The sequence below is a fragment of the Lolium rigidum genome, chromosome 6 (assembly GCF_022539505.1).
Source record: "Lolium rigidum isolate FL_2022 chromosome 6, APGP_CSIRO_Lrig_0.1, whole genome shotgun sequence".
In the NCBI taxonomy this organism is placed as follows: Eukaryota; Viridiplantae; Streptophyta; class Magnoliopsida; order Poales; family Poaceae; genus Lolium; species Lolium rigidum.
In genome coordinates, this window is record NC_061513.1 from 335,651,258 (window position 1) to 335,673,320 (window position 22,063).

The window sequence follows — 22,063 nt, forward strand, 5'->3', positions numbered from 1 at the left end:
TTCTTGCATGAGGACAGCACCTAGTCCATGAAGAGAGGCATCACAGAATATCTGGAAAGGCTTAGAAGTATCTGGAAGAACAAGGACAGGTGTGTAAGTGAGCTTCTTCTTGAGGAGGTCGAAGCTTTCTTGGCATTGAGGAGACCAAAGGAACTTCTTGTCTTTCTTCAGGAGATCGGTAAGAGGCTTGGCGATCTTGGAGAAATTCTCAACAAAGCGGCGACAGTAACTTGCCAAACCGAGGAAACTTCTCACTTGCTTGACATTCTTCGGAGGAATCCATTCAACGATCGCCTTGATGGTTTCAGGATTGACAGCAATGCCTTTTCCCGAAATGACATGACCAAGATAGACGACTTGAGGAAGCCAAAATTCACACTTGGAGAACTTGGCATAGAGACGGTGTTCACGAAGCTTCATGAGGATGAGGCGAAGATGCTCTTCATGCTCCTCATTGGACTTGGAGTAGACAAAGATATCATCAAGATAGACTACCACAAACTTGTCGAGGTACTCCATGAAAATGTAGTTCATCAACCGAGAGAAAGTGGCAGGAGCATTAGTGAGGCCAAAAGACATGACGGTGTATTCGTAGAGACCATAACGAGTTTTGAAGGCTGTCTTGGGTACATCCTCTTTGCGGATTTTGATTTGGTGATAACCACTTCTCAAATCCATCTTAGAGAACACAGTTGCACCCGCAAGCTGATCAAAGAGCTCATTGATGCGAGGAAGAGGATATGTATTCTTGATCGTTTTCTCATTGAGAGGGCGGTAGTCAACCACCAATCGATCAGTTTTATCCTTTTTCTTCACGAAGATGGTAGGACATCCCCATGGAGAAGTGCTTGGCTGAATGAAACCAAGTTTTTGCAACTCATCAAGCTGCTTCTTGAGTTCAGCCAACTCATTGGGACCCATTTTGTATGGCCGCTTTGAGATAGGAGCTGTTCCAGGCTCTAGTTCAATGACGAACTCAACAGCCCTGTCGTGTGGCATACCCGGAAGTTCTTCAGAGAAAGACATCGAGAAAGTCGCAAACCACCGGTACAGACTCAAGCTCCGGAAGAGAACTAGGATTCAAAGCAAAGAGCTGAACGGAAGGTGTCTGAGAAGGTGTATAGGTCAAGGTTCCTGATGAAGTAGGAAGGGAAACTGAATGGTTGGCGCAATCAATGACAACTTTGTTGGCCTTCAACCAATCCATGCCAAGGATGGTATTAAAGCCGGAACTGAGGAGAGAATGAGGAAAACCTCGAACAAAAAGTTCAAACTTTGATTGATTGTCAAGACTGATCTTCGAAGATAACATTTGTCCACTGGGAGAGAGAATCACGAGATTAGACAGCAAGGAAAACACAACAAACTCATGCATGTGCGAAACTTTGAGAGATGAAAGAATGTGACGCTCCGGTATCAAACAGAACTGTAGCTGAAAAAGGGTTGACAGGAAAGCCAAGGAACCATTTGTCTTGTACAGCTAAAACAGATCTTTTGCTGAACTTAAGATCTCCGTGGAACAGAAAGAGGGTTGGGAGGGCGGGAAATAAAACCTTCGGACGAGGCACATAGGTGGGTTGTGTCGGAACAACAGATGAACCAAGATAGCAACGGAACAACGAAAGAACATGTTAGCATGAAAATACTAACATGGCAAAGGAACAGATTATATGTGGAGATTGATCAAGGATGATAATGAAGCAACCATAGTACAGAAAATTTTCAAAACACTTTTCCCTATGGCACTATGGTTTCCCACAAACACGTCCAAGCCTAGATGAAACAAGATAAGAATAGAATAAAACCGTTGCACGTCCTTACCAGAGGGAGGGTGGGTGGGGTAAGAAATAAAAGCAGAATTCCTACTCTCGCGCATAATTTCTCCTATGTAGCTACTAAAATATGAGTTTCTAGACACAACTTCGTCCGCTGCAAAGGGGCTCCTAAAGGCAGTCCCGCTTCGATACCAAGTCCGTAAGCCCCGTGAGTAGGAAAACCCGGAGCGCGCAGGTAAGAGGGGTTTATGTGCATGAGGTCACTACAAAGGACCGTGAGGTCGCCTCGCATTCCCAAGCATATGGGTAGGCCAAGCAACAGCTCGACACGCCCATGCACACAACACCCACCTCAAAGGCTCACGGTAAGCTTTCCGAGCCCGAGTGCTTCACCTTCCCGTGCACTTCACACATACACACACTGTGCACAGGATACAAGGGTAGAATACAGCTTGAATATCACAACATGACTATGTACGACACAAAAGATGGAAATAAGGTTCATATATATAGCAACGCTCTAATGAGCAAGATCCAAATGACACTCAGAGGACACATGTCCCAACATTACATCATACATAAGATAGCCAAAAAGTCTGGGTACAGACAAGATCCAAATTGGACTAAGAGTCCTGAAGATAATCAAGCGGTGTTCCCATAACCAACATGCCACAGTCGTCGCCTTAGGAACGATCCCGCTACGCAACGAAGTCGTCGTCCGCGAACTCGACAAAGTAGCCACCGCGTACTCGCTCATCATCCGTCGTACCTGTTTGTCGAAAAGCGGGTTCCGGAAAAAGAGGGAGAAAAACGAGGGTAAGTACCAATGGCACGTACTTGCGAGACAAGACCAGCTATGCTTGCTGGTGGGCGGTGTAAACTTCGCCCGGCTATATGTGGGGTTTAGCGGCAGCAAAGCAACTATCCAATAGAGACACGCTACAACATTCGTCTATCAGAGAAGGTGAGAGAGCGCATAATCTAGCAGTTCTATACTCTGCGAACAAGACCCAGCCAATGCGATTCCCCTTCGCCAAGAGGTATTGCAAAGGCACACACACTTTTGAGAAAGTTTTATTAGCAAATTATTATCAACAGGCAAATAAGGTGTAAGTTGTTCTATGATCGAGTTAAACATCTCCAAGTCGTCCATAACCGCGGACACGGCTTATCGATAAGATTTCACCCTGCAGGGATGCACTACTGTACCCATACACGCATGTCCGACTCCACAAGCAAGGGTTTTGAGAAAACTTGCCAGCGAAACCTCGCATCACAACCCCTACCTTCGCCACGTACCAAGTCCAAGAAGCCACCTATCTAGGTTAAATCCGTTTCAGAGCCCGATCGGAACTCCGACGCGGACCTAGCTGTTGCGAGAACGGCTTTCGGATGTAAACAGTGCCCGCAGGATGAATCCATCCTCAGCAATACGTGCCGCGCCTACGAGCGTGCAAGAGATAACAGGGTTACAAGGCACAAACGGCTTCCCCAAAAGTAACACCATAACATCTGACCACAAAGAAACAAGCTTGCACGCTCGGGGGAAACAAAACGTTACAAATCTAATTGTGGCACTTGGACAAGGGAAGCAGCTCCGTAATAGGTCGAGGGGGCCCAAAGTGAAACCTCCCACGTGTGGTTAGTGCGCTCAGTCTTGGATCAGAAAACAAGAACTCGTCCTAATTATAAAATTGGACACAAGTGAGCCATGGTAAAACCAAATATACAGTTGACCCACCGATGCCTCTTCTTATCCATTCTAATACTATCATTAGGGTGAGCCATGAATATCTCCAACAACAGATATAGCAAGTAAAACAACTACCCAACAAGATATCCCGAACATTTCGAGATATCAACAAGAACCCTAAACTCGCCTACGACTCGCAAAGCTGGCAGACATCAAACAACAGGTAGGGCGAGGAGGTGTAATTCGGTGATATAGGATAACAGGTGGAAAAGGACACGTGACACAACAGAATCGCGACATAAGGGTAGCAATAGATCAAAAGAGCATGAAAATGTAAAATAGGTGAAGGGGTGGGCTCGCCTGTCAAATCGGAAGAGGAAACACGAACGCGATCTTCAGGGGTGATGTAGAGGAACTCCTCGAACTTCTCGGTGCCGATGTCTACTCGAGAAGAACCAAATAGCACATACAAGGAAAGTAAAGGCACAAATCAATACAAGTATGCAATGCGCAATATGATGCATGAGGTGCAAGGGTTTCATACATGGCAAATTTAAGTGGGGTGTTCAGATATAGCAAGAAATGATAGACACCCACACATAACATTTAGTTATAGTTGCAGATTTTTAATTAGGCCGAACCAGGGCAGGGGGCTATGATGCATGACAAGTTAATATTTGAATTCCTCATGTTTTTCTGATGCAAAAAGATATAAAGCATGTTGAATTTGGAATTCTAGGTTAGTAGTTATGAATTATGCAAGTTATAGCAAATTAGTCCCAATCTAAAAAGTGGTCAGATTTTATATTGTTCAAAAGTTGAAACAAACTTTATATTTGGAAAGTTCACTGAATTCTGAACATAAAGGATATAAAGTTTGTATGATTTGGTTTTGGGAAAGTGCAGTTTTAAAACACTTGAAAACTAGACAGGGGCTAAAATTTGATGAATAGCAGTTTTGCCAAAAAGGGTACTTAATCCTGCGCAGGGCAGAATTTGAACTCAGGTCGCTCCAGTGTGGTGCAAGGCGCAAAGCCAGTGTGCTGCTGCTAGTGATTGTTCAAAATATAGGGTTCAGTCAAAGTAAACAGATGGCCGCAGTTAACTGAAGAAATTGACACTGCGAAAAGGAAACGTGACAGCTGCAGTTGTTATGTGCACGAGTTTTAAAGCTACGAGAACGAGGAACCTGTGAAGCCAAACTGATAATACTCGACGAGTTGAGTAAGATGGATGTGCCAAGATTTGAAAGAGACCGGAATGGTTGGAAAAAGTGCACGGTATCGCCGGAGAAGCTCGCCGGAAGTTGGGCCGACGAAACAGCAAAACTGAAACTGAAAACATAAACTGTTTTCTGGAGCCGACTTTGAACGAATGTGGCGTCGTGTGTGTTGCTCCGATTTCGTTGATTCGACGACCAGAAGAGAGAGGGTGTAGTTGTGCATCTACTGGAACAAGTATGGAGTACTGAAACGACCTGTTTCGCCGGGGAGACGTCGGAGAAGTCGGTACCGCGACGTGTGCGAGAAACAGCGAAGCTGAAACAGATTCTGGACAGATGTTTGATCGAAGGTGGAGTCGTCTACAGGCAACCAAATTGGTCGCTTCCAACACCAAAGTTGTAGCCCACACTCTCAGCTTTCCAACGGTGCGAAGAACGCAAGCTGGAGTGGCCTGTGCTGGAGGTGAGATCCGCCGAAAGATGGCACCGCGAAGCAGCAAAAACTGGACGATTTATCAACTCGTTTTCGTTTCGATTTCGAATCCTACTGCGTTTCTTCCTCGGATCTGATAGCTTGGCATGCAGGGGAGGTGTAGAAGATGAAGCTCATCCTGGTGGTGTCGAAGGAGAGGTGGAGGAGGCGACGGAGAAGTGTCCGGAGGAGCCGGCCGGAGATGAAGGAGAGGGTGGCCGGTTGTTGAAGATGAAGAAGATGCTTGAGGGCTGCAGGTCTTGGCGTCCTTGAGGGAGTCCAGGGTGGAGTGGAGACGAGGTGCCTCACTTTACATAGGTGACGGCCATGGCGCTGGTGGAGGCCAGCGTTGAGCTGCAGATGCGGTGGTGTTTGCTGCCGTGAGGAAGATATGGTGGCGGCGGCGTTTGGAGGAGGAAGGAGAAAAGGGTAGGGTTTGCTGGTGCTGCTGCTTAAAAGGGAAGGAGGAGGACCGGTGGATGGAGAGAAGGAGGACGTGGAGAGCAGGGAGCTTCTCCATTTCCAGATGTAGCCATGGTGCTCACGTGAAAAGGGAGAGATGGCTAGCTTGCATGCTATTTTTGGTAAAGAGAGGAAGGTTGGGCCGGGTGTGAAGTGGAGATGGGTTGAGGTTAGCTAGGCTTGGTTAGATTAGATTGTTAGATGGCTGTAGCGTTAGGTTAGCTTAGGGTTTTTTCTCTTTCTTTTTATTTTCTGTTTTTATTTTCTTTGTAACCAAAACTGTTTTCTGAAAATTTGAGAAGGGTAGTGTTTGAAGTATTTGAACAGGGAAGAATATGAGATCAGCTCAAGTTATACCATATATGGTGGCTTGAGTAAGAAAGAGAAATGAATTAAAAGAGAGAGAGAGGCATAGAGAAAATTAAAAGAGATTGAAATTATTTGGTCTTCAAATATTTGACAATCCTAATGGGCTCATCCATTTGAGAACCATCTCAAGAACTAAAAATAGTTGCATTGCAAAAAGAATGAGAGGGGAGGTTTATATACCAAACCATATAAGAATTTTGGCATGACCTATTTGAAAGTAGGTCAAGAGAGGGAAGGAGGTTTGGCTTGTGCTTTTATTGTAACATCACAAGTGGTGAGATGAAACAAGAGAGAGAAGGAGGAAGAACAAACCCATAACATATAGAGCAACAAAACCAAATGCAATTTATTTAAAAACCAAAGGTGACATGATATGACATGCATGATGCAAAGATGATGCATAAACATGGAAAGTAAAGATGGTAGCTCACTTGGGATGTTACAAACGCCCCCCCTTGAAGGAATCGCGCCCCGAGATTCTCAGGAAGAAGAGAAAAAGGACGGGTACTCGGAACGGAGTTGATCTTCCCGCTCCCAAGTTGCTTCTTTATCAGAATGGTGCGACCACTGCACCTTGAGGAACTTGACAGACTTGTTGCGAGTACGACGTTCAGCTTCATCAAGAATCCGAACAGGATGCTCTTTGTAGGAGAGGTCTTCTTGGAGGTCGATGGACTCGTGATCAACTGCACGGCCCGGATCTTTGAAGCACTTCTTGAGCTGTGACACGTGGAAGACATCGTGCACTTTGGAGAGCTTCTCAGGGAGTTCAAGGAGGTAAGCGACTTCACCACGCTTTGCTAGAACCTTGAAGGGACCAATGTATCTTGGCGCCAGCTTGCCTTTGATACCGAAGCGATGAGTGCCCCTCATAGGAGTAACACGAAGGTAGGCTTGATCACCAGGCTGATATAACATATCACGGTGCTTGCTATCATAATAGCTTTTCTGCCGAGATTGTGCTATCTTGAGATTGTCACGAATGATTCGCACCTTTTCTTCAGCCTCGTTGATGACATCAGGGCCAAAGATTTGCCTTTCACCAGTTTCTGCACCAGCTTAGAGGTGTTCGCATTTGCGACCATAGAGAGCTTCGAAGGGTGCCATGCCCAAACCGGCTTGATAGCCGTTGTTGTAAGAGAACTCAGCGAATGGAAGGCATTCTTCCCATTTCATGCCGAAGGAGATAACACAGCACGGAGCATGTCCTCGAGAATCTGATTGACTCTTTCGACTTGCCCACTCGTTTGCGGATGGTAAGTCATGGTCGAAGAGCAGATTAGTTCCCATAGCTTTCCGAAAGCTTGCCCAAAACCTCGGAAGTGAAGATGCTTCCGCGATCGTAGCTTATTTCCAAGGGAACACCATGAAGAGAAACAATCTTTGCAAAGGTAGAGCTCAGCCAACTGACTAGCAGATATTGTTTCTTTGACAGGAAGGAAGTGAGCAACCTTGGAAAGACGGTCAATCACTACAAAGATAGCATCATTGCCTTTCCGAGACTTTGGAAAACCAGTCACAAAGTCCATCTCAATCTTATCCCATTTCCACTCAGGAATTTTCAGGGGTTGGAGGACACCGGCAGGTCTTTGATGTTCTGCCTTGACACGGCGACAAACATCACACTCTGAGACATAGTGAGCAATATCACTTTTCATCCTAGTCCACCAATAGGTAGACTTGATGTCGAGATACATCTTTGTGCTTCCAGGATGTATAGAAAGAGGAGTGTCATGAGCTTCTTTGAGAATGAGGCTTCTGAGGTTTGAATCCTTTGGAACAACGATTCGACCTTGGAAGAAGAGAGTTCCTTGATCATCGATAGAGAAGGACTTGTACTTGGGCTTGTGCATGTTCTCTTTGATGTTTTTGATACAACCATCTCTTAACTGTCCGGTTCGTATCTTATCTTCAAGAGTTTGCGTGATCACCAAGTTTGCAAGGTAGCCTTGGGGAACAAGCTCAAGATTCAATTTCCCGAATTCTTCATAAAGAGCAGGTTGACTTTCTTGAATCATGAGGTTGTTGCAATAGGACTTGCGACTAAGGGCGTCAGCCATGACATTAGCTTTGCCTGGAGTGTAACTGATAGACAGATCAAAGTCCTTGATGGTTTCCATCCATCTCGTTTGACGGAGGTTCAAGTTGGGTTGTGTGAAGATGTATTTCAGACTCTTGTGGTCGGTGAAGATCTCACATTTGTTGCCCAACAAGTATTGGCGCCATGTTATTAAAGCATGTAACACGGCTGCAAGCTCAAGATCATGTGTGGGATAGTTGAGTTCATGCTTTTTCAACCGACGAGAAGCATACGCCACAACTTGACGTTCTTGCATGAGGACAAAGACCTAAACCATGAAGAGAGGCATCACGAATATCTGGAAAGGTTTAGAAGTATCTGGAAGGACAAGGACAGGTGTGGAAGTGAGCTTCTGCTTGAGGAGGTCAAAGCTTTCTTGGCATTGAGGAGACCAAAGGAACTTCTTGTCTTTCTTCAGGAGATCGGTAAGAGGATTGGCGATCTTGGAGAAATTCTCAACAAAGCGGCGACAGTAACTTGCCAAACCGAGGAAACTTCTCACTTGCTTGACATTCTTCGGAGGAAGCCATTCAACGATCGCCTTGACGGTTTCAGGATTGACAGCAATGCCTTTTCCCGAAATGACATGACCAAGATAGACGACTTGAGGAAGCCAAAATTCACATTTGGAGAACTTGGCATAGAGACGGTGTTCACGAAGCTTCAGGAGAATGAGGCGAAGATGCTCTTCATGCTCCTCATTGGACTTGGAGTAGACAAGGATATCATCGAGATAGACTACCACAAACTTGTCGAGGTACTCCATGAAAATGTAGTTCATCAACCGAGAGAAAGTGGCAGGAGCATTAGTGAGGCCAAAGGACATGACGGTATATTCATAGAGACCATAGCGAGTTTTGAAGGCTGTCTTGGGTACATCCTCTTTGCGGATTTTGATTTGGTGATAACCGCTTCCCAAATCCATCTTAGAGAACACAGTTGCACCCGCAAGCTGATCAAATAGCTCATTGATGCGAGGAAGAGGATATGTATTCTTGATCGTTTTCTCATTGAGAGGGCGGTAGTCAACCACCAATCGATCAGTTTTATCCTTTTTCTTGACGAAGATGGTAGGACATCCCCATGGAGAAGTGCTTGGCTGAATGAAACCAAGTTTTTGCAACTCGTCAAGCTGCTTCTTGAGTTCAGCCAACTCATTTGGACCCATTTTGTATGGTCTCTTTGAGATAGGAGCTGTTCCAGGCTCTAGTTCAATGACGAACTCAACAGCCTCGTCAGTGTGGCATACCCGGAAGTTCTTCAGGAAAGACGTCAGGAAAGTCGCAAACCACCGGGATAGATTCAAGCTCCGGAAGAGAGCTAGGATTCAAAGCGAAGAGCTGAACGGAAGGTGTCTCAGAAGGTGAATAGACTATGTGGCCTGTCGAAGTAGGAAGGAAAACTGAATGCTTGGCACAATCAATTAGGAAGACTAAAGTTGATTTGGATTTTTGATTTGTTGATTTGCTATGTGGTGATGCGACGGGAGGAGTCGGGCGGGGCTTATATGGTTGGCCGGAGGCGGCGCGGGGACTCTCGAAGGGGCTGGAAACTTCTGAAAAGTGGTGGAATGCGAGAGATACGGTACGGCGTCAAGACGAGCCGATGGAGAAAGTTCCAGAGCCTTCATTGGATTAGCTTCTTCGTAAATGCCGTATGTTTGGTTGCATTCTGGCCCCACGTGTCATTCAGGAGTCTCCTTGTCGAGTGGAGACAGATATTTGAATCTTGCACTTTTGACACTCATTCCCCCCCCTACTTCCCACTCTCGTTAATCTACAGTACCTGAGGGTCTTCTCGACGGTGCCGGGCCGATCCGAAGCTCATCTCGCGCGGCGTCGCCGGTGAAGATGGGCGGAGGAGAGGCGTCGGTAGATAGTTTAGCTAGGGTTTGCGGCAGTTTGCCGGTAGGGGGCTCTATGCCCAGTAGTGGAGGCGGAAGTCGAGATCTGGCCGCCTGGATCTTGGCTGTTATAGGGTACTACCTCCTTCTTCTTCTTCTCCGGTGGGCGGAGGGGAGAGGGATGGAAGGGGCTGGCGCTTCCTTCAATAACGAAGCAGCGGAGCACCACCTGATGAAGTGCGGAAGCGGCGGGCGTCATCCTTTCCTGGCCGGCCTTGGCGGCGAGGGGGAAAGCATGCACCCGTCAGTGATAGGCGTCGTCGACAAGCTCCTGGCCGACCGTGGAGGCGAGGAGGAGCGCACACACGCCGCCGCCAGTTCTTCTGCATCATCCATGAGGTCTTACCTGCACCGGATTCGAGTGGTGGTGGCCGGCCATCGGCTCGGCTTCTCCCTGGCCTCGCCATGGTGGCGAGGAAGGAGAAGCCGCCGATTCGCCGCCTAACGCCTATCGGAGCCGATGCTGCCCAAGAGGTGCTTTGGAGCCGCGCCTTCTTCGCCGTTGCCGTTGCTGATGCATCGTTCATCCAGGGAAGCTCTACAGTGGGGGACTTATGCCGGCGATGCCCTGCCCCTGCATCATATGGCCGATTGGCGGCCCTTCTCCTGGAGTTCTGACTTCCCAAGGACCAAGAAGTCCAAGGGGAAGAGCTTCTGCTTCCACCACGACGCCGGACCAAGCGGTTCATCCCCGGCGCCGGTGTTCGTTCTCTGGTGGAGCGTCTCAGCGGAGATTCTCTTCTGCGGTGCAGAGCAAGGACCTGATCGCGTTTTCCAAATCTTTTTGAGGGTCTTTTCTTTAATAATTTGGTCCTTATCCAGAAATCTCCTGATCTGTAGGGTTTTTTCTGTAATTTGTACCCACCCCATGTTTAATACTAGCAGCTTCTAGGATCTTTGGACCCTACCTTGTTCAAAAAAAAAACCTTGCACTTTTCTTCTCCTTTTGGCTTTAGCTGCATTCACATGTGTTTGGTATCATGGTTGATTATTATAAATCCTATTTGCTTAATTAAAAAATTCTGCCTTAATTTTCGCTTGATCAGCTTTTGTGCATTTTTGGCTATTTTTAATAATTTGATGAAATAAACAACATGAGACTCGCAATTAAGATTTACTTTAGGACTTCTGAAATAAACTATACTATCATAAAGTTGCTATAGTTTTCCATATTTTTCAAAAATAGGGGATGAGCACCTCGCCTCTGCATACGGAGATGGTCATATACAATATCGTATAAACACAATCTAACTCCCCCTTTTATTTGCGTCTCTTTCATCTAAAGTAATATTAATACTATTTTTTGTTGTAGGATCTAACAACGCCAACATAGACAAAAATGGTATTATAGTGTCATGTCCAGTTGAACACTATATAATTACTAGTATGTGTACATGTATAGTGTGTGTCTCAACATTATGTTCTTGTGTTTGATAATAGAAAGAAGAATTAAGTTGTACCTTGCAAGTTGCAAAACATTATAAGACAATGGTCAACAAGTGCAGAAATGAAATAAGAAATCAGGAGTCAGTAAGATGAAAGCGCAATCCTTTTTTTCTAGAAATTATAGTGCAATTCCATTGGATAACAAACAAAGATGGGAAAAAAAGAGAAAGCAAGAAAATACTGAAAAATACTCGTACAACATCCATTTGTTTGTTTCTATTACTGGCCTTTTTTATATGCACCTAGGATATTTGCACCAGGTTTCCCTTATCCCATTTGCTGCCTCGACCGCTCCCATAAAAAAAGGTGTATAATTGTTGGGACCCAATTTTTCCGACAGGTTTTGCCCCCTTGTGTTCAATTTGAATTATACAATTTTATAGGATTAAAACTCTTAGGGATTTTTCTAGATGACTTGTTTAATTTATAGGAGTTAATAACATGTCAACTTGAATCCTAGATGGCCATGTATGAACCAAATTATGTCATTGGACAAGATTCGGGCCTCTTTATACATATGTTTTTCATACTAAATTTGTGTGATTAAAATCCTCGAGATATACTTTACGTGGGTTGTTTGATTTGTAGGAGTTGATTCTGTTGAAAAAGTTTCATCCACTCCAAGTTCTCGGAATAACCTTCCTATTTCTTGTGGTGCAATTGAACAACGTTCTCGCGCAATCATAATCCCGTAGGACATGAGTGAGCATGTAAACAAGATCATGCATTTTACCTATTATAATGTTTTTGAAATCCCGTATATCCAACAGAGCCTAGATGATAAGAATTACGCATGAAACATTATATAAAGGAACCATTGGAGAAAAATCGTATATCATTCAATTCTACATGTTATTTGAGATATACTCTATGTGGGTTGTTGAATTTATATGAGATGATTCTCTTGAAAAAGTTCCATCTTTGACATCTTGGCAGATTAATACAAGCTCTTTCTTTGCGAGAAGAATTTGTATTTATTATAGATGTTCGAAAGATGTGAAAAGCACCTCAAACATAATGAAAATTACATCAAGCTTCTATTTATCCAAATGGATTAGCTTTTAGCTGAATTGGCATTTTGGTGATCCCCCCCCCCCCCCCTTTCTAGTTTGCTAATTTCCTACATCAAATTGCAAAGAAAAACAACAAGACCAGATAATTTAGCAACAGAAACATCACCCCTTGTACAACTCTTAACTACTTCTAAACATAAATTTATGAAATAAACATGATGGCACTTTCAACAATTCCAAATAAGTAATACTTTAGGACTTGTGAAAGATACTTGGTTGTTATAAAGTTGCTCCAATCTTCTATTAAATACTTGTTCTGAAAGATTCATATTTAAATTGGATAAACATAATTCGGTTACATTTTTCTCTTGTTTCATATGGATTCAAAAGAAACATTAAAACATCTACTTATCGTAGAATTGAAAAGCACGTAGATAAACAAATCTGAGACCGAAGTTTCATGTCAACCCAAATTATGTATGATTATTTTTATAATATGTTTTTTGCACCTTAGGAAAATAATACTTCCGAGGCAGTTTGGGCCTCTTTATAAGGATTATTTTCATAAGAACTTCTTTAAGATTTTTTTTCATGGTTGTTTGATTTGTAGGAGCAAAAATTATAGAGTTATTTTTCGTCCACCCCAATTTTTTAACAAAAAAGGATATTCTTTTTCTAATGCAATGCCCACATGGCATTGTGTTTACATAATATAGTTTATTCGGAACCCTACATATCAAAGAATACATAGTGGGTAGTGTTGTCTAAATATTGCATTGAAAATATATCTAAATTCTCATGATAACCTTTTGAATCAAACGGAAACATAGAATTGGAAAAGGCGTGTCACAATGCCCACTTAAATCCTAAATAAAGCGATTTACTTCGAATAATGTTTTCATGCTAGAGAAGTAATAATCTTAGGTTCCAAGGATGTGAAATTTCTTTGGAATTAGTAAGGGAAAAGTTTCTGCAGGAAAAATATCTAAGCACTTCAGTCCTACAAATCATGCAACCATCCAAAATTCATCTAAAATATCTAATAAATCCCCAAGTGATATATTTTTCTAGAAATTTGTCCTACTTTATTTTTTTCATCATTTGGAGTCGAAGAATTTGCTTTCTATATAGGCATACAAGCATGTGCAAACTTAAGTTGTAATTTGTGAAATTTAGGTTAAACAATCAATTTTCGAAAACCTCAAATGGCCATTAGTTGTTGCATGACTTGAAGGCAATACACTCAAGAGGCTCACAATTTAGCTCGAGCAGCTACTCCTCCTTTGTTTACAACTGCTTGCATTTTGAGTTGTGAAAGTTAAACTTCGTAAATTTTGATTAAATGTTTACGAAAAAGCCATTTGAAATACGAATGGGTCAAGTCATGTTCCCCTGCTGAAAAAGCGCTTCGGATTTCTTTCTTTCTCTCAGAAAATTTTGAAAAAAATACCCCCACATGTTATTAGCTTATATATGCTGTTATTTACAGGCGCAAATTTTGAGAGACGAACGGAACCTCTAAAACTTAAACCGCACAGCTTGAAATTTTCAAAAACAAAATTGTGACCAAACGATTCATACATTTATTTAGACAAAGCAGGGGATCGTTCCCATTTCCATTAACGAAACACCAAACATCCAGACTCACACGATATCCTTTCAAGGCACCACACCAGCAGATAGAAGAGAACACATCACTCATCACAGCAAGCCCACTCAGCTTCGATCAGACGCGCAAGCAGGCAAAGACCTCTGGTTTTCCGTCTCAGGCGACCTGGACCTGGATGGTCTTGGGCTTCTTGGGCTCGGGCGGCGGCAGCTTCTCCACAGACACGGTGAGCACGCCGTCGCGGCAAACCGCGGAGATCTTCTCCATGTCGGCGTTCTCGGGCAGCACGAACTTGCGCATGAGCTTCCCCATCCGGCGCTCCATCCGCAGGTACTTGGCGTCCTCCTTCTCCTCCCTCTGGCGCTCGCCGCTGATCACCAGCACCCGCTCGTCCTCCACCTGCACCTTGATGTCGCCGGACCCGAGCCCCGGCATGTCCACCACGAACGCGTACGCGCCGGGGAGCTCCTTCACGTCGGCCGGGGTCGCCGCCATGGCGCGCGCGTCGCGGACGTAGGCGCGCGTCGGGCCCTGCTTCTCGCCGCCGGCGTTCCCGCCCTCGCCGTCCGGGATGTCCAGCAGGTGCTGCAGCGCCGTCATCAGCGGGGTCTCCAGCCCGAACACCCTGCCCTCCATTCTCGCTCGCTCGCTCGCTGGATGATCTGAAGACTAAAGTTGATTTGGATTTTTGATTTGTTGATTAGCTCGGTGGTGATGCGACGGGAGGAGGCGGGCGGGGCATATATACCTGGCCGGAGGCGGGGAGTCTGGAAGGCGATAGAAGCTTCTCCAAGGTGGTGGAACGCGAGCGGTGCGGTGGGGGCGTCAAAGGTGAGTTATGGAGAAAGTTCCAGAGCCTTCGATGGATTAGCCATCATCGTAATTGTTCTGTGTTCGGTTGCTTTATGACCCGCCAGGCGTGACAAGTCTCTCCCTTTGTCCAGAGGAGAGAGAGGGGATTTCAAGTTTGCACTTTTTCCCCTCAGATTCACGTTCTGATCTTTGCTTCTGTCACCAAAAATGTAATAGTAGTACCTCTATCCACAAAGGATGTAAACAAAATATCTAAGTTTACATGTATCTAAACATTATTAGTGGATATATATATCTAAGTTTAAGCAAACATTTGGCATCCTTTTATACACTGGAGGGAGTATTTTCTCTATGTAAAAAAGGTGATCAATTTTTTCTAAATATAGATATATCTATAACTAAAATATACTCGAATCTTTGGCCCCAATGCACAAAGGATGTTAACAATACACTCGAATCTACAGTGGATTGCAGCAGTATGATCTATTTCTCAGGAATTAGTTCATCAGCAAACGAATTCAGAACACCTGAATGTTTGAGAGGAGAGGAAAGGGAAAGCTACAGCTAAATTACAGAGAGGCCGAAGCCACCAGTCAATCGCCAACCCATCCATCCTTGACGTCGATGCTTTATAGCCAGCCACTCGCAGCGCGACACGCCTCAGCGGGCCCAGTCCTTGCTGGCATACCTGGTGCTCTCCTTCCGGTCTTGTTTCTCCCTCTGAGCCACAGCATGTGGGTCCCCTTCGTCTGGTATGTTGTTAACACTCCCCCTTCCTTGAGGGCCAGCTTGCCCCCAAGCTGGTGCACGAGGGAACCGACGCTTAAGATCATCGTAATCTTCCCATGTTGCAAGAGCTTCAGGTTGCCCGGACCACTGGATCAAAGCTTGAGTGACAGCGACAGGTCCTTGTTGTCGGAGACGACGCTGCAGGATACGAGTTGGAACCTGTAACACATCAAGAGGAGAGGGCAAAACAGTTTGGATCTGCACATCAGGTCCAATGGCCTTTTTCAACTGTGAAACATGGATCACAGGGTGGATTCTACTGCTCTCCGGCAAGGCCAGCCGATAAGCTACCTCACCCACACGCTCCACCACCTCATAAGGTCCATAGTATTTGAAGAGGAGTTTATGATGAGCTCGAGGAGCCACAGAAGACTGTACGTATGGCTGAAGCTTGAGGAACACACGGTCCCCAACTGAGAATGTCCGTTCGGTTCGCTTTTTGTCAGCATGATGTTTCATCCTCTGACGAACGCGCTCTAGGTGCTGGCGCAACAAGTCTTGCATAAGTTTTCGCTCATCCAGCCAGGTTTGCAGGTCAGGCACAGAACAAGTACTGTCAGCAGTAATCCCAAACTGTCTTGGTGAGCGCCCGTACAAGACTTCAAAAGGGGAAGTGCCCAGAGCTGAATGAGACTCGTATTGTACCAGTATTCAGCTAAAGGTAACCACTGGATCCATTTGGTAGGGCAGGCGTGTGCAAAACAACGGAGATATCCTTCAAGACACTGATTCACACGTTCTGTCTGGCCATCAGTTTCCGGGTGGTAAGAAGAACTCATTTTAAGATTTGTGCCGGTGGAAGCAAAGAGCTGTTGCCAGAACAAACTATTGAAGATTTTATCTCGGTCTGATATTATCTGTTCTGGAGGTCCATGTAACTTGAAAATATTATCCATGAACACAGATGCTACTACAGATGCCGAGAACGGATGAGCAAGGGGTAGGAAATGAGCATACCGACTGAATTTGTCCACTACAACCAAGATGCAATTGTAACGGCCTGATCGAGGAAGTCCTTCAATAAAATCCATTGATATTATTTGCCAAGCTGCATCTGGCACAGGTAAAGGTTGAAGGAGGCCAGGGTATTTAGAACGATCAGGTTTCGCTTGTTGACATACAACACATTGCCTAACGAAATCATGCACTGACTTGGCCATTCCTTTCCAAGAGAAGAGCTGCTTCAAGCGACGCAGAGTCACCGGGATACCAGAATGTCCTCCAATAGGACTGGCATGGAACTCACGAATGATCTGTTCTTGTAGCGCAGAATTAGGAGGAAGCCAGATTCTGTTGTTCTTCCTGATAATTCCCTCGTGTAAGGTAAAACGCTCTTCTGTTTCTGGACTCAAAGCAAGGCGCTGCAGAAGTTGTTTTGCAGTAGTGTCCTGTTGATAAGCATCAACTACTGCCATAATCCAGGCCGGTTGTGCTTTAGAAATAGCAAAGCTCTCTAAGTCAGAATGTGGACGACGAGAGAGAGCATCTGCTACTCTATTTTCTGATCCCTTCCTGTACACGATCTTGTATTGTAACCCCATAAGTTTAGTGAAAACTTTGTGCTGCCACGGTGTATGTAAGCGTTGGTCTGTTAAATGTGCCAAGCTGGCATGGTCAGTCTTGATTAAAAATTCACTGTGTTGTAGATATGGCCTCCACTGCTCAACTGCAAGCAAAATGGCCATATATTCTTTTTCATATGTAGACAACCCTCTATTCTTTGGCCCCAATGCCTTACTGACAAAGGCTAAAGGATGATCACACTGTAAAAGTACTGCCCCAATACCAGAATCACACGCATCCGTCTCCACAACAAAAGTAGAAGAGAAATCCGGAAGGGCTAGAACGGGTGCTGTGATCAGAGAGTTCTTCAGAGTAACAAAGGCCAACTCAGTTTCTGATGTCCATATAAACGGTGTGTTCTTGCGAAGGAGATTGGTCAATGGTCTGCTGATCGAAGCATAGCTGCGCACAAATTTCCTATAATACCCTGCCAGACCCAGAAAACTTCTGAGTTGCTTCACATCAGTTGGAGTAGGCCAATCCCTCACGGCTGAGATCTTGGAATCATCCGTAGAAACTCCCACAGCAGATATTACATGGCCAAGATAATGTACACTTTTTTGGGCAAACTCACACTTAGACAATTTCACCTTCCACTCATTTTCTGTAAGAAGCTGCAGCACAGACTTTAGGTGACAAAGATGGTCCTCGTATGTTGGGCTGTACACAAGGATGTCATCAAAGAATACCAAAACACACTTTCTTAACAAGGGAGCAAGTGTTCTGTTCATTTCAGCCTGGAACGTGGCAGGGGCACCTGTTAGTCCAAATGCCATGACTGTGAACTCAAAGTGCCCATGATGGGTATGGAAAGCTGTTTTGTATTCATCCCCTTCAGTTAATCAGATCTGGTGGTAGCCAGCACGTAGATCCAATTTAGAGAAATAACTGGCACCATGAAGCTCATCTAGTAGTTCATCTATGACGGGGAGAGGGTATTTATTTTTCACCGTCAAGGCATTTAAATGCCTGTAGTCAACACAGGGCCGCCAAGTAAGATCTTTCTTCTTAACCATTATCAGAGGAGAAGCAAAGCTGCTGTTACTTGGTCTAATCACACCTGACGCAAGCATTTCTTGAATTTGTTTTTCTACTTCATCTTTCAATTCAGGTGCAAATCTGTAGGGCCTGATTTGCACAGGTCTAGCTCCTGGTAACAAGGGAATAGAGTGTGACACTGCTCTTTTTGGAGGCAACCCTTGAGGAGATGCAAACACATCCGCAAAAGAATCAAGCAATGCTTTGACTTCAACAGGTAAATTAGTCATGGTCTCTGGCAAGTCTTGCACTAGTTGAATCTCGATCACCGTGCAAGCAAATTCGTCAGATAAAGTACCTTGTAAACAGATCCAAGCCCCATTCACAGGAAATGCCAGCCACTTCTGGTGCCAATCGATTAGTTGAGGACTATGAGATGATAGCCAGTCCATACCAACTATACCATCATAACTCTGCAATGGCAAGATTTTGAACGAAGAACAAAATTCATGGCTGCCACATTGCCAGTTGCAATTAGGGATGTAAGAAGTGCACTGCAGAATACCTCCTCCAGCTACCTTGACTCGCCTGGGCCGGGCTAAGGGCACATGCCCATCAATTAGCTGCGCCAATTTACTGCTGATAAACGAGTTGTTACTACCAGAATCTAATAAGAATGTAGCAGGCTGGCCTTGTACATGACAATTTAGAAGGATGGAACGTTCAGGCAAAGCTTCTTCTAATCCATCAGCTGCAATATGCATAAGCTCCATATCATCAGACGCTGACGAATGTTCAGGTGATGAATAATCCTGGAACTGGAAGCACTCCAACATCTCTTGCACTACATGGAGTTGCACAGAGGTTTTGCACTTGTGATCTCTGGAATATCGTTCCCCACAAGTGAAGCAGAGTCCCTTGGAGCGCCTATAAGCCTTGAGCGCTGCCAACTTGTCTTCAGCTGATCGTGATTGATCATGATTGTTTGTTGTATCAACTGTCTTCTTATCTTCAGAGCTCTTAGACTGATTACCGAAACCAGAATACTGCCGCCGCTGTTGATAATGATTGGCATTCAAGGATGTAATGCCATCGCCCACTTCTTCCTGCACCAAAGCAATGGTATACGCAGTATCCAATTCTTGGGGTAATTGAACAGCAACTAGCAATCTAATAGATGGTTGTAATCCTTCCATGAATCGAGTAACATAGTGTAGAGGATCGGTACTAGACTCATAAGCTGCTAACTTTTTTTTTTTTTTTTTTTTTTTTTTTTTTTTGAGACCCCTCGATCTGTGTTACAGCTGTAGTATCTGAACTTATGCACTAACTCAACACCACACTCACACCACACACACGCACACCACTAGTGCACAAGTTAGACCCTAGAACTATACACACAGCACACATAATTTGGGTGTCCCTAGGAGCTAGTAGTTGTGGCACATATGTGTGGAGGGGATTTTATTGTGGAACAGTGTTCCTGGTGAGACATCCCAAAATTCGTCCCAGCAGGGATCGAACCCAGGACGGGTAGCTAGGCCACTGCCTTTCGCTACCACCGCGCTAGCAGCGCGTTCTCCATAAGCTGCTAACTGGTCTACTAGTTCAGCAAATTGTGTAACATACTCTTGTACTGTACCAGTTTGAACCAGCCTATAGAGACGCCTAATCAAAGACTGGTGCTCATTTTTGCCAAATCTACGGACTACTTCCTCACAGAATTCAGGCCAAGTAAACTTGCGAAGCAGCGACTGAACTGACGAGAGCCAGCGAGCCGCAGGACCAGTGAACTGCATTGCTGCTAGTTTCACCCAAAGGCGAGGCGAAGTATCATAGAGTTCAAAGTAATCTTCACATCGAATTTGCCACAACTTAGGGTTCTCGCCATCAAATTTCGGCATGTCAACACGAGGAGTGCGACCGCGCGGAGGTGACTCTGGCGCATCATCCAAATCAAACGAACGAGGAGCATGAGTAACTTTTTGATTCGGACGGTTACCTCTTGCCGGAGGCGGGATGTAAGGGCCAGAGGCCCTCACGACCGGCCTCCGTGTAATCGAAGCAGCATGGTGCCCATCTGGGCCGGTCTCCGCGTCACTCGCCGAGGTCCTGAACTGCGGATCCTCCTCGGGAGCGGCGAGACCGATCTGAGCACGGAGCTCGTCCATGCTCTGATGAAGCGAGGACTCGATCCCATCCACGTACACGCGCATGTCGGTGACGCCCTTGTTGACGCTGGAGCGGATGGAGTCCATGGACTGCGCGAGGAGATCCTTGATCTCGCGTGTGGCGCTCTCGTGCTGTGCGGTGGCCGCCGCCGACAACGAGTCGTAGATCGCGCGATGCTCCGCAGATAGGTTCTCCATGATGAGGGCTCGCTGCCGAATCGCCTGAGATCGACCGCGGGTCTCCAGATTGAGGACCAACGGAGAGGAAGTGGTGGGGAAATTTTTGGCTCTGAATACCAGATTGTTAACAATACATTCGAATCTACAGTGGATTGCAGCAGTATGATCTATTTCTCAGGAATTAGTTCATCAGCAAACGAATTCAGAACACCTGAATGTTTGAGAGGAGAGGAAAGGGAAAGCTACAGCTAAATTACAGAGAGGCCGAAGCCACCAGTCAATCGCCAACCCATCCATCCTTGACGTCGATGCTTTATAGCCAGCCACTCGCAGCGCGACACGCCTCAGCGGGCCCAGTCCTTGCTGGCATACCTGGTGCTCTCCTTCCGGTCTTGTTTCTCCCTCTGAGCCACAACATGTGGGTCCCCTTCGTCTGGTATGTTGTTAACATTTTTCCCCTCAGATTCACGTTCTGATCTTTGCTTCTGTCACCAAAAATGTAATAGTAGTACCTCTATCCACAAAGGATGTAAACAAAATATCTAAGTTTACATGTATCTAAACATTATTAGTGGATATATATATCTAAGTTTAAGCAAACATTTGGCATCCTTTTATACACGGAGGGAGTATTTTCTCTATGTAAAAAAGGTGATCAATTTTTTCTAAATATAGATATATCTATAACTAAAATATGTCTATAAGGCCTAGTTTGGCGATAAAGTTTTTTCAAAACTAAAGTATTTATCTGCATGTGGAAGAATACTGCAGGTTCTTGATACTATAAACTATAGACCGTTTGGCAAGTGCTGTTTACAGTCTCTCTGATGCATGCATGGATAATCCACTTTGACTGATAGTGACACAGTGTTATGCCCCATACTCCCTCTGTCCACGAATAAGTATAGATATCTAGCTTAAAATTTTGTTCATAAATACTCAATAATATATTCATCACATGTTTTCCTTGATTTCAACATGCACTTAGCTCATTGAAGGTGGAAAAATTAAAGAGGGGAGACATATTGATTTGCATCTTCTCAATGTATTTTTACCTCACCCCATAATTTATCTTGAAAACCCCGCGTGTACACTTATTCGGAGGGAATACATGGCTGTTGCATGGCGCGAGGATGAAGTGATGAACGCAGAATGCCACCACCAAAGCCCCGCATGGCCACCTTGAGCAGCTTGGGGACGTGCCGCCCTTTCTCCGTTGTCGAGGTCTCACTGATTTCAGAAGTCTGCATGTGTGGTCGTCACGTTCTTGTCCATCGGAAGAGCGCAGGCGAGGAGATCAAACTTGTCGTCACCGACTCCCTCGCCGGCCGTCCGGCCGTCACCGGATCAAACAAACGGGTGAAAGATAAAGATAATTATCCTTTGTGGCTAGCAACGATCCAATCTTCCAAATTATAGACGGCGTCGACGGCAGCTCAAGATACAAGAGAGGCTACAACGTTTTTATGGCTTTCTCTGTTTTAGAAATGAGGTCCAGACTTATTTTTTCAATACTTCAAAAATG

The 22,063-nt window shown here is 45.1% G+C and overlaps 2 protein-coding genes across 2 annotated transcripts; both read right to left on the bottom strand.

Annotated features, from left to right (window-relative positions):
• Positions 1-14,200: 14,200 nt before the first annotated feature.
• LOC124667374 (17.5 kDa class II heat shock protein-like) lies at positions 14,201-14,680 on the bottom strand. Its single transcript, XM_047204665.1, has one exon. The coding sequence runs from the start codon at positions 14,678-14,680 to the stop codon at positions 14,201-14,203; it is 480 nt and encodes a 159-aa protein (XP_047060621.1).
• Positions 14,681-15,306: 626 nt separating this feature from the next.
• Positions 15,307-16,105, bottom strand: LOC124667648. The gene has a single exon (XM_047204911.1). The coding sequence runs from the start codon at positions 16,103-16,105 to the stop codon at positions 15,518-15,520; it is 588 nt and encodes a 195-aa protein (XP_047060867.1). The 3' UTR covers positions 15,307-15,517.
• Positions 16,106-22,063: the final 5,958 nt, after the last annotated feature.

Bases quoted from the DNA above. Each gene is read 5' to 3' on its own strand.
- LOC124667374 (XM_047204665.1), bottom strand. From the start codon at position 14,680: ATGGAGGGCAGGGTGTTCGGGCTGGAGACCCCGCTGATGACGGCGCTG.
- LOC124667648 (XM_047204911.1), bottom strand. From the start codon at position 16,105: ATGAAACATCATGCTGACAAAAAGCGAACCGAACGGACATTCTCAGTT.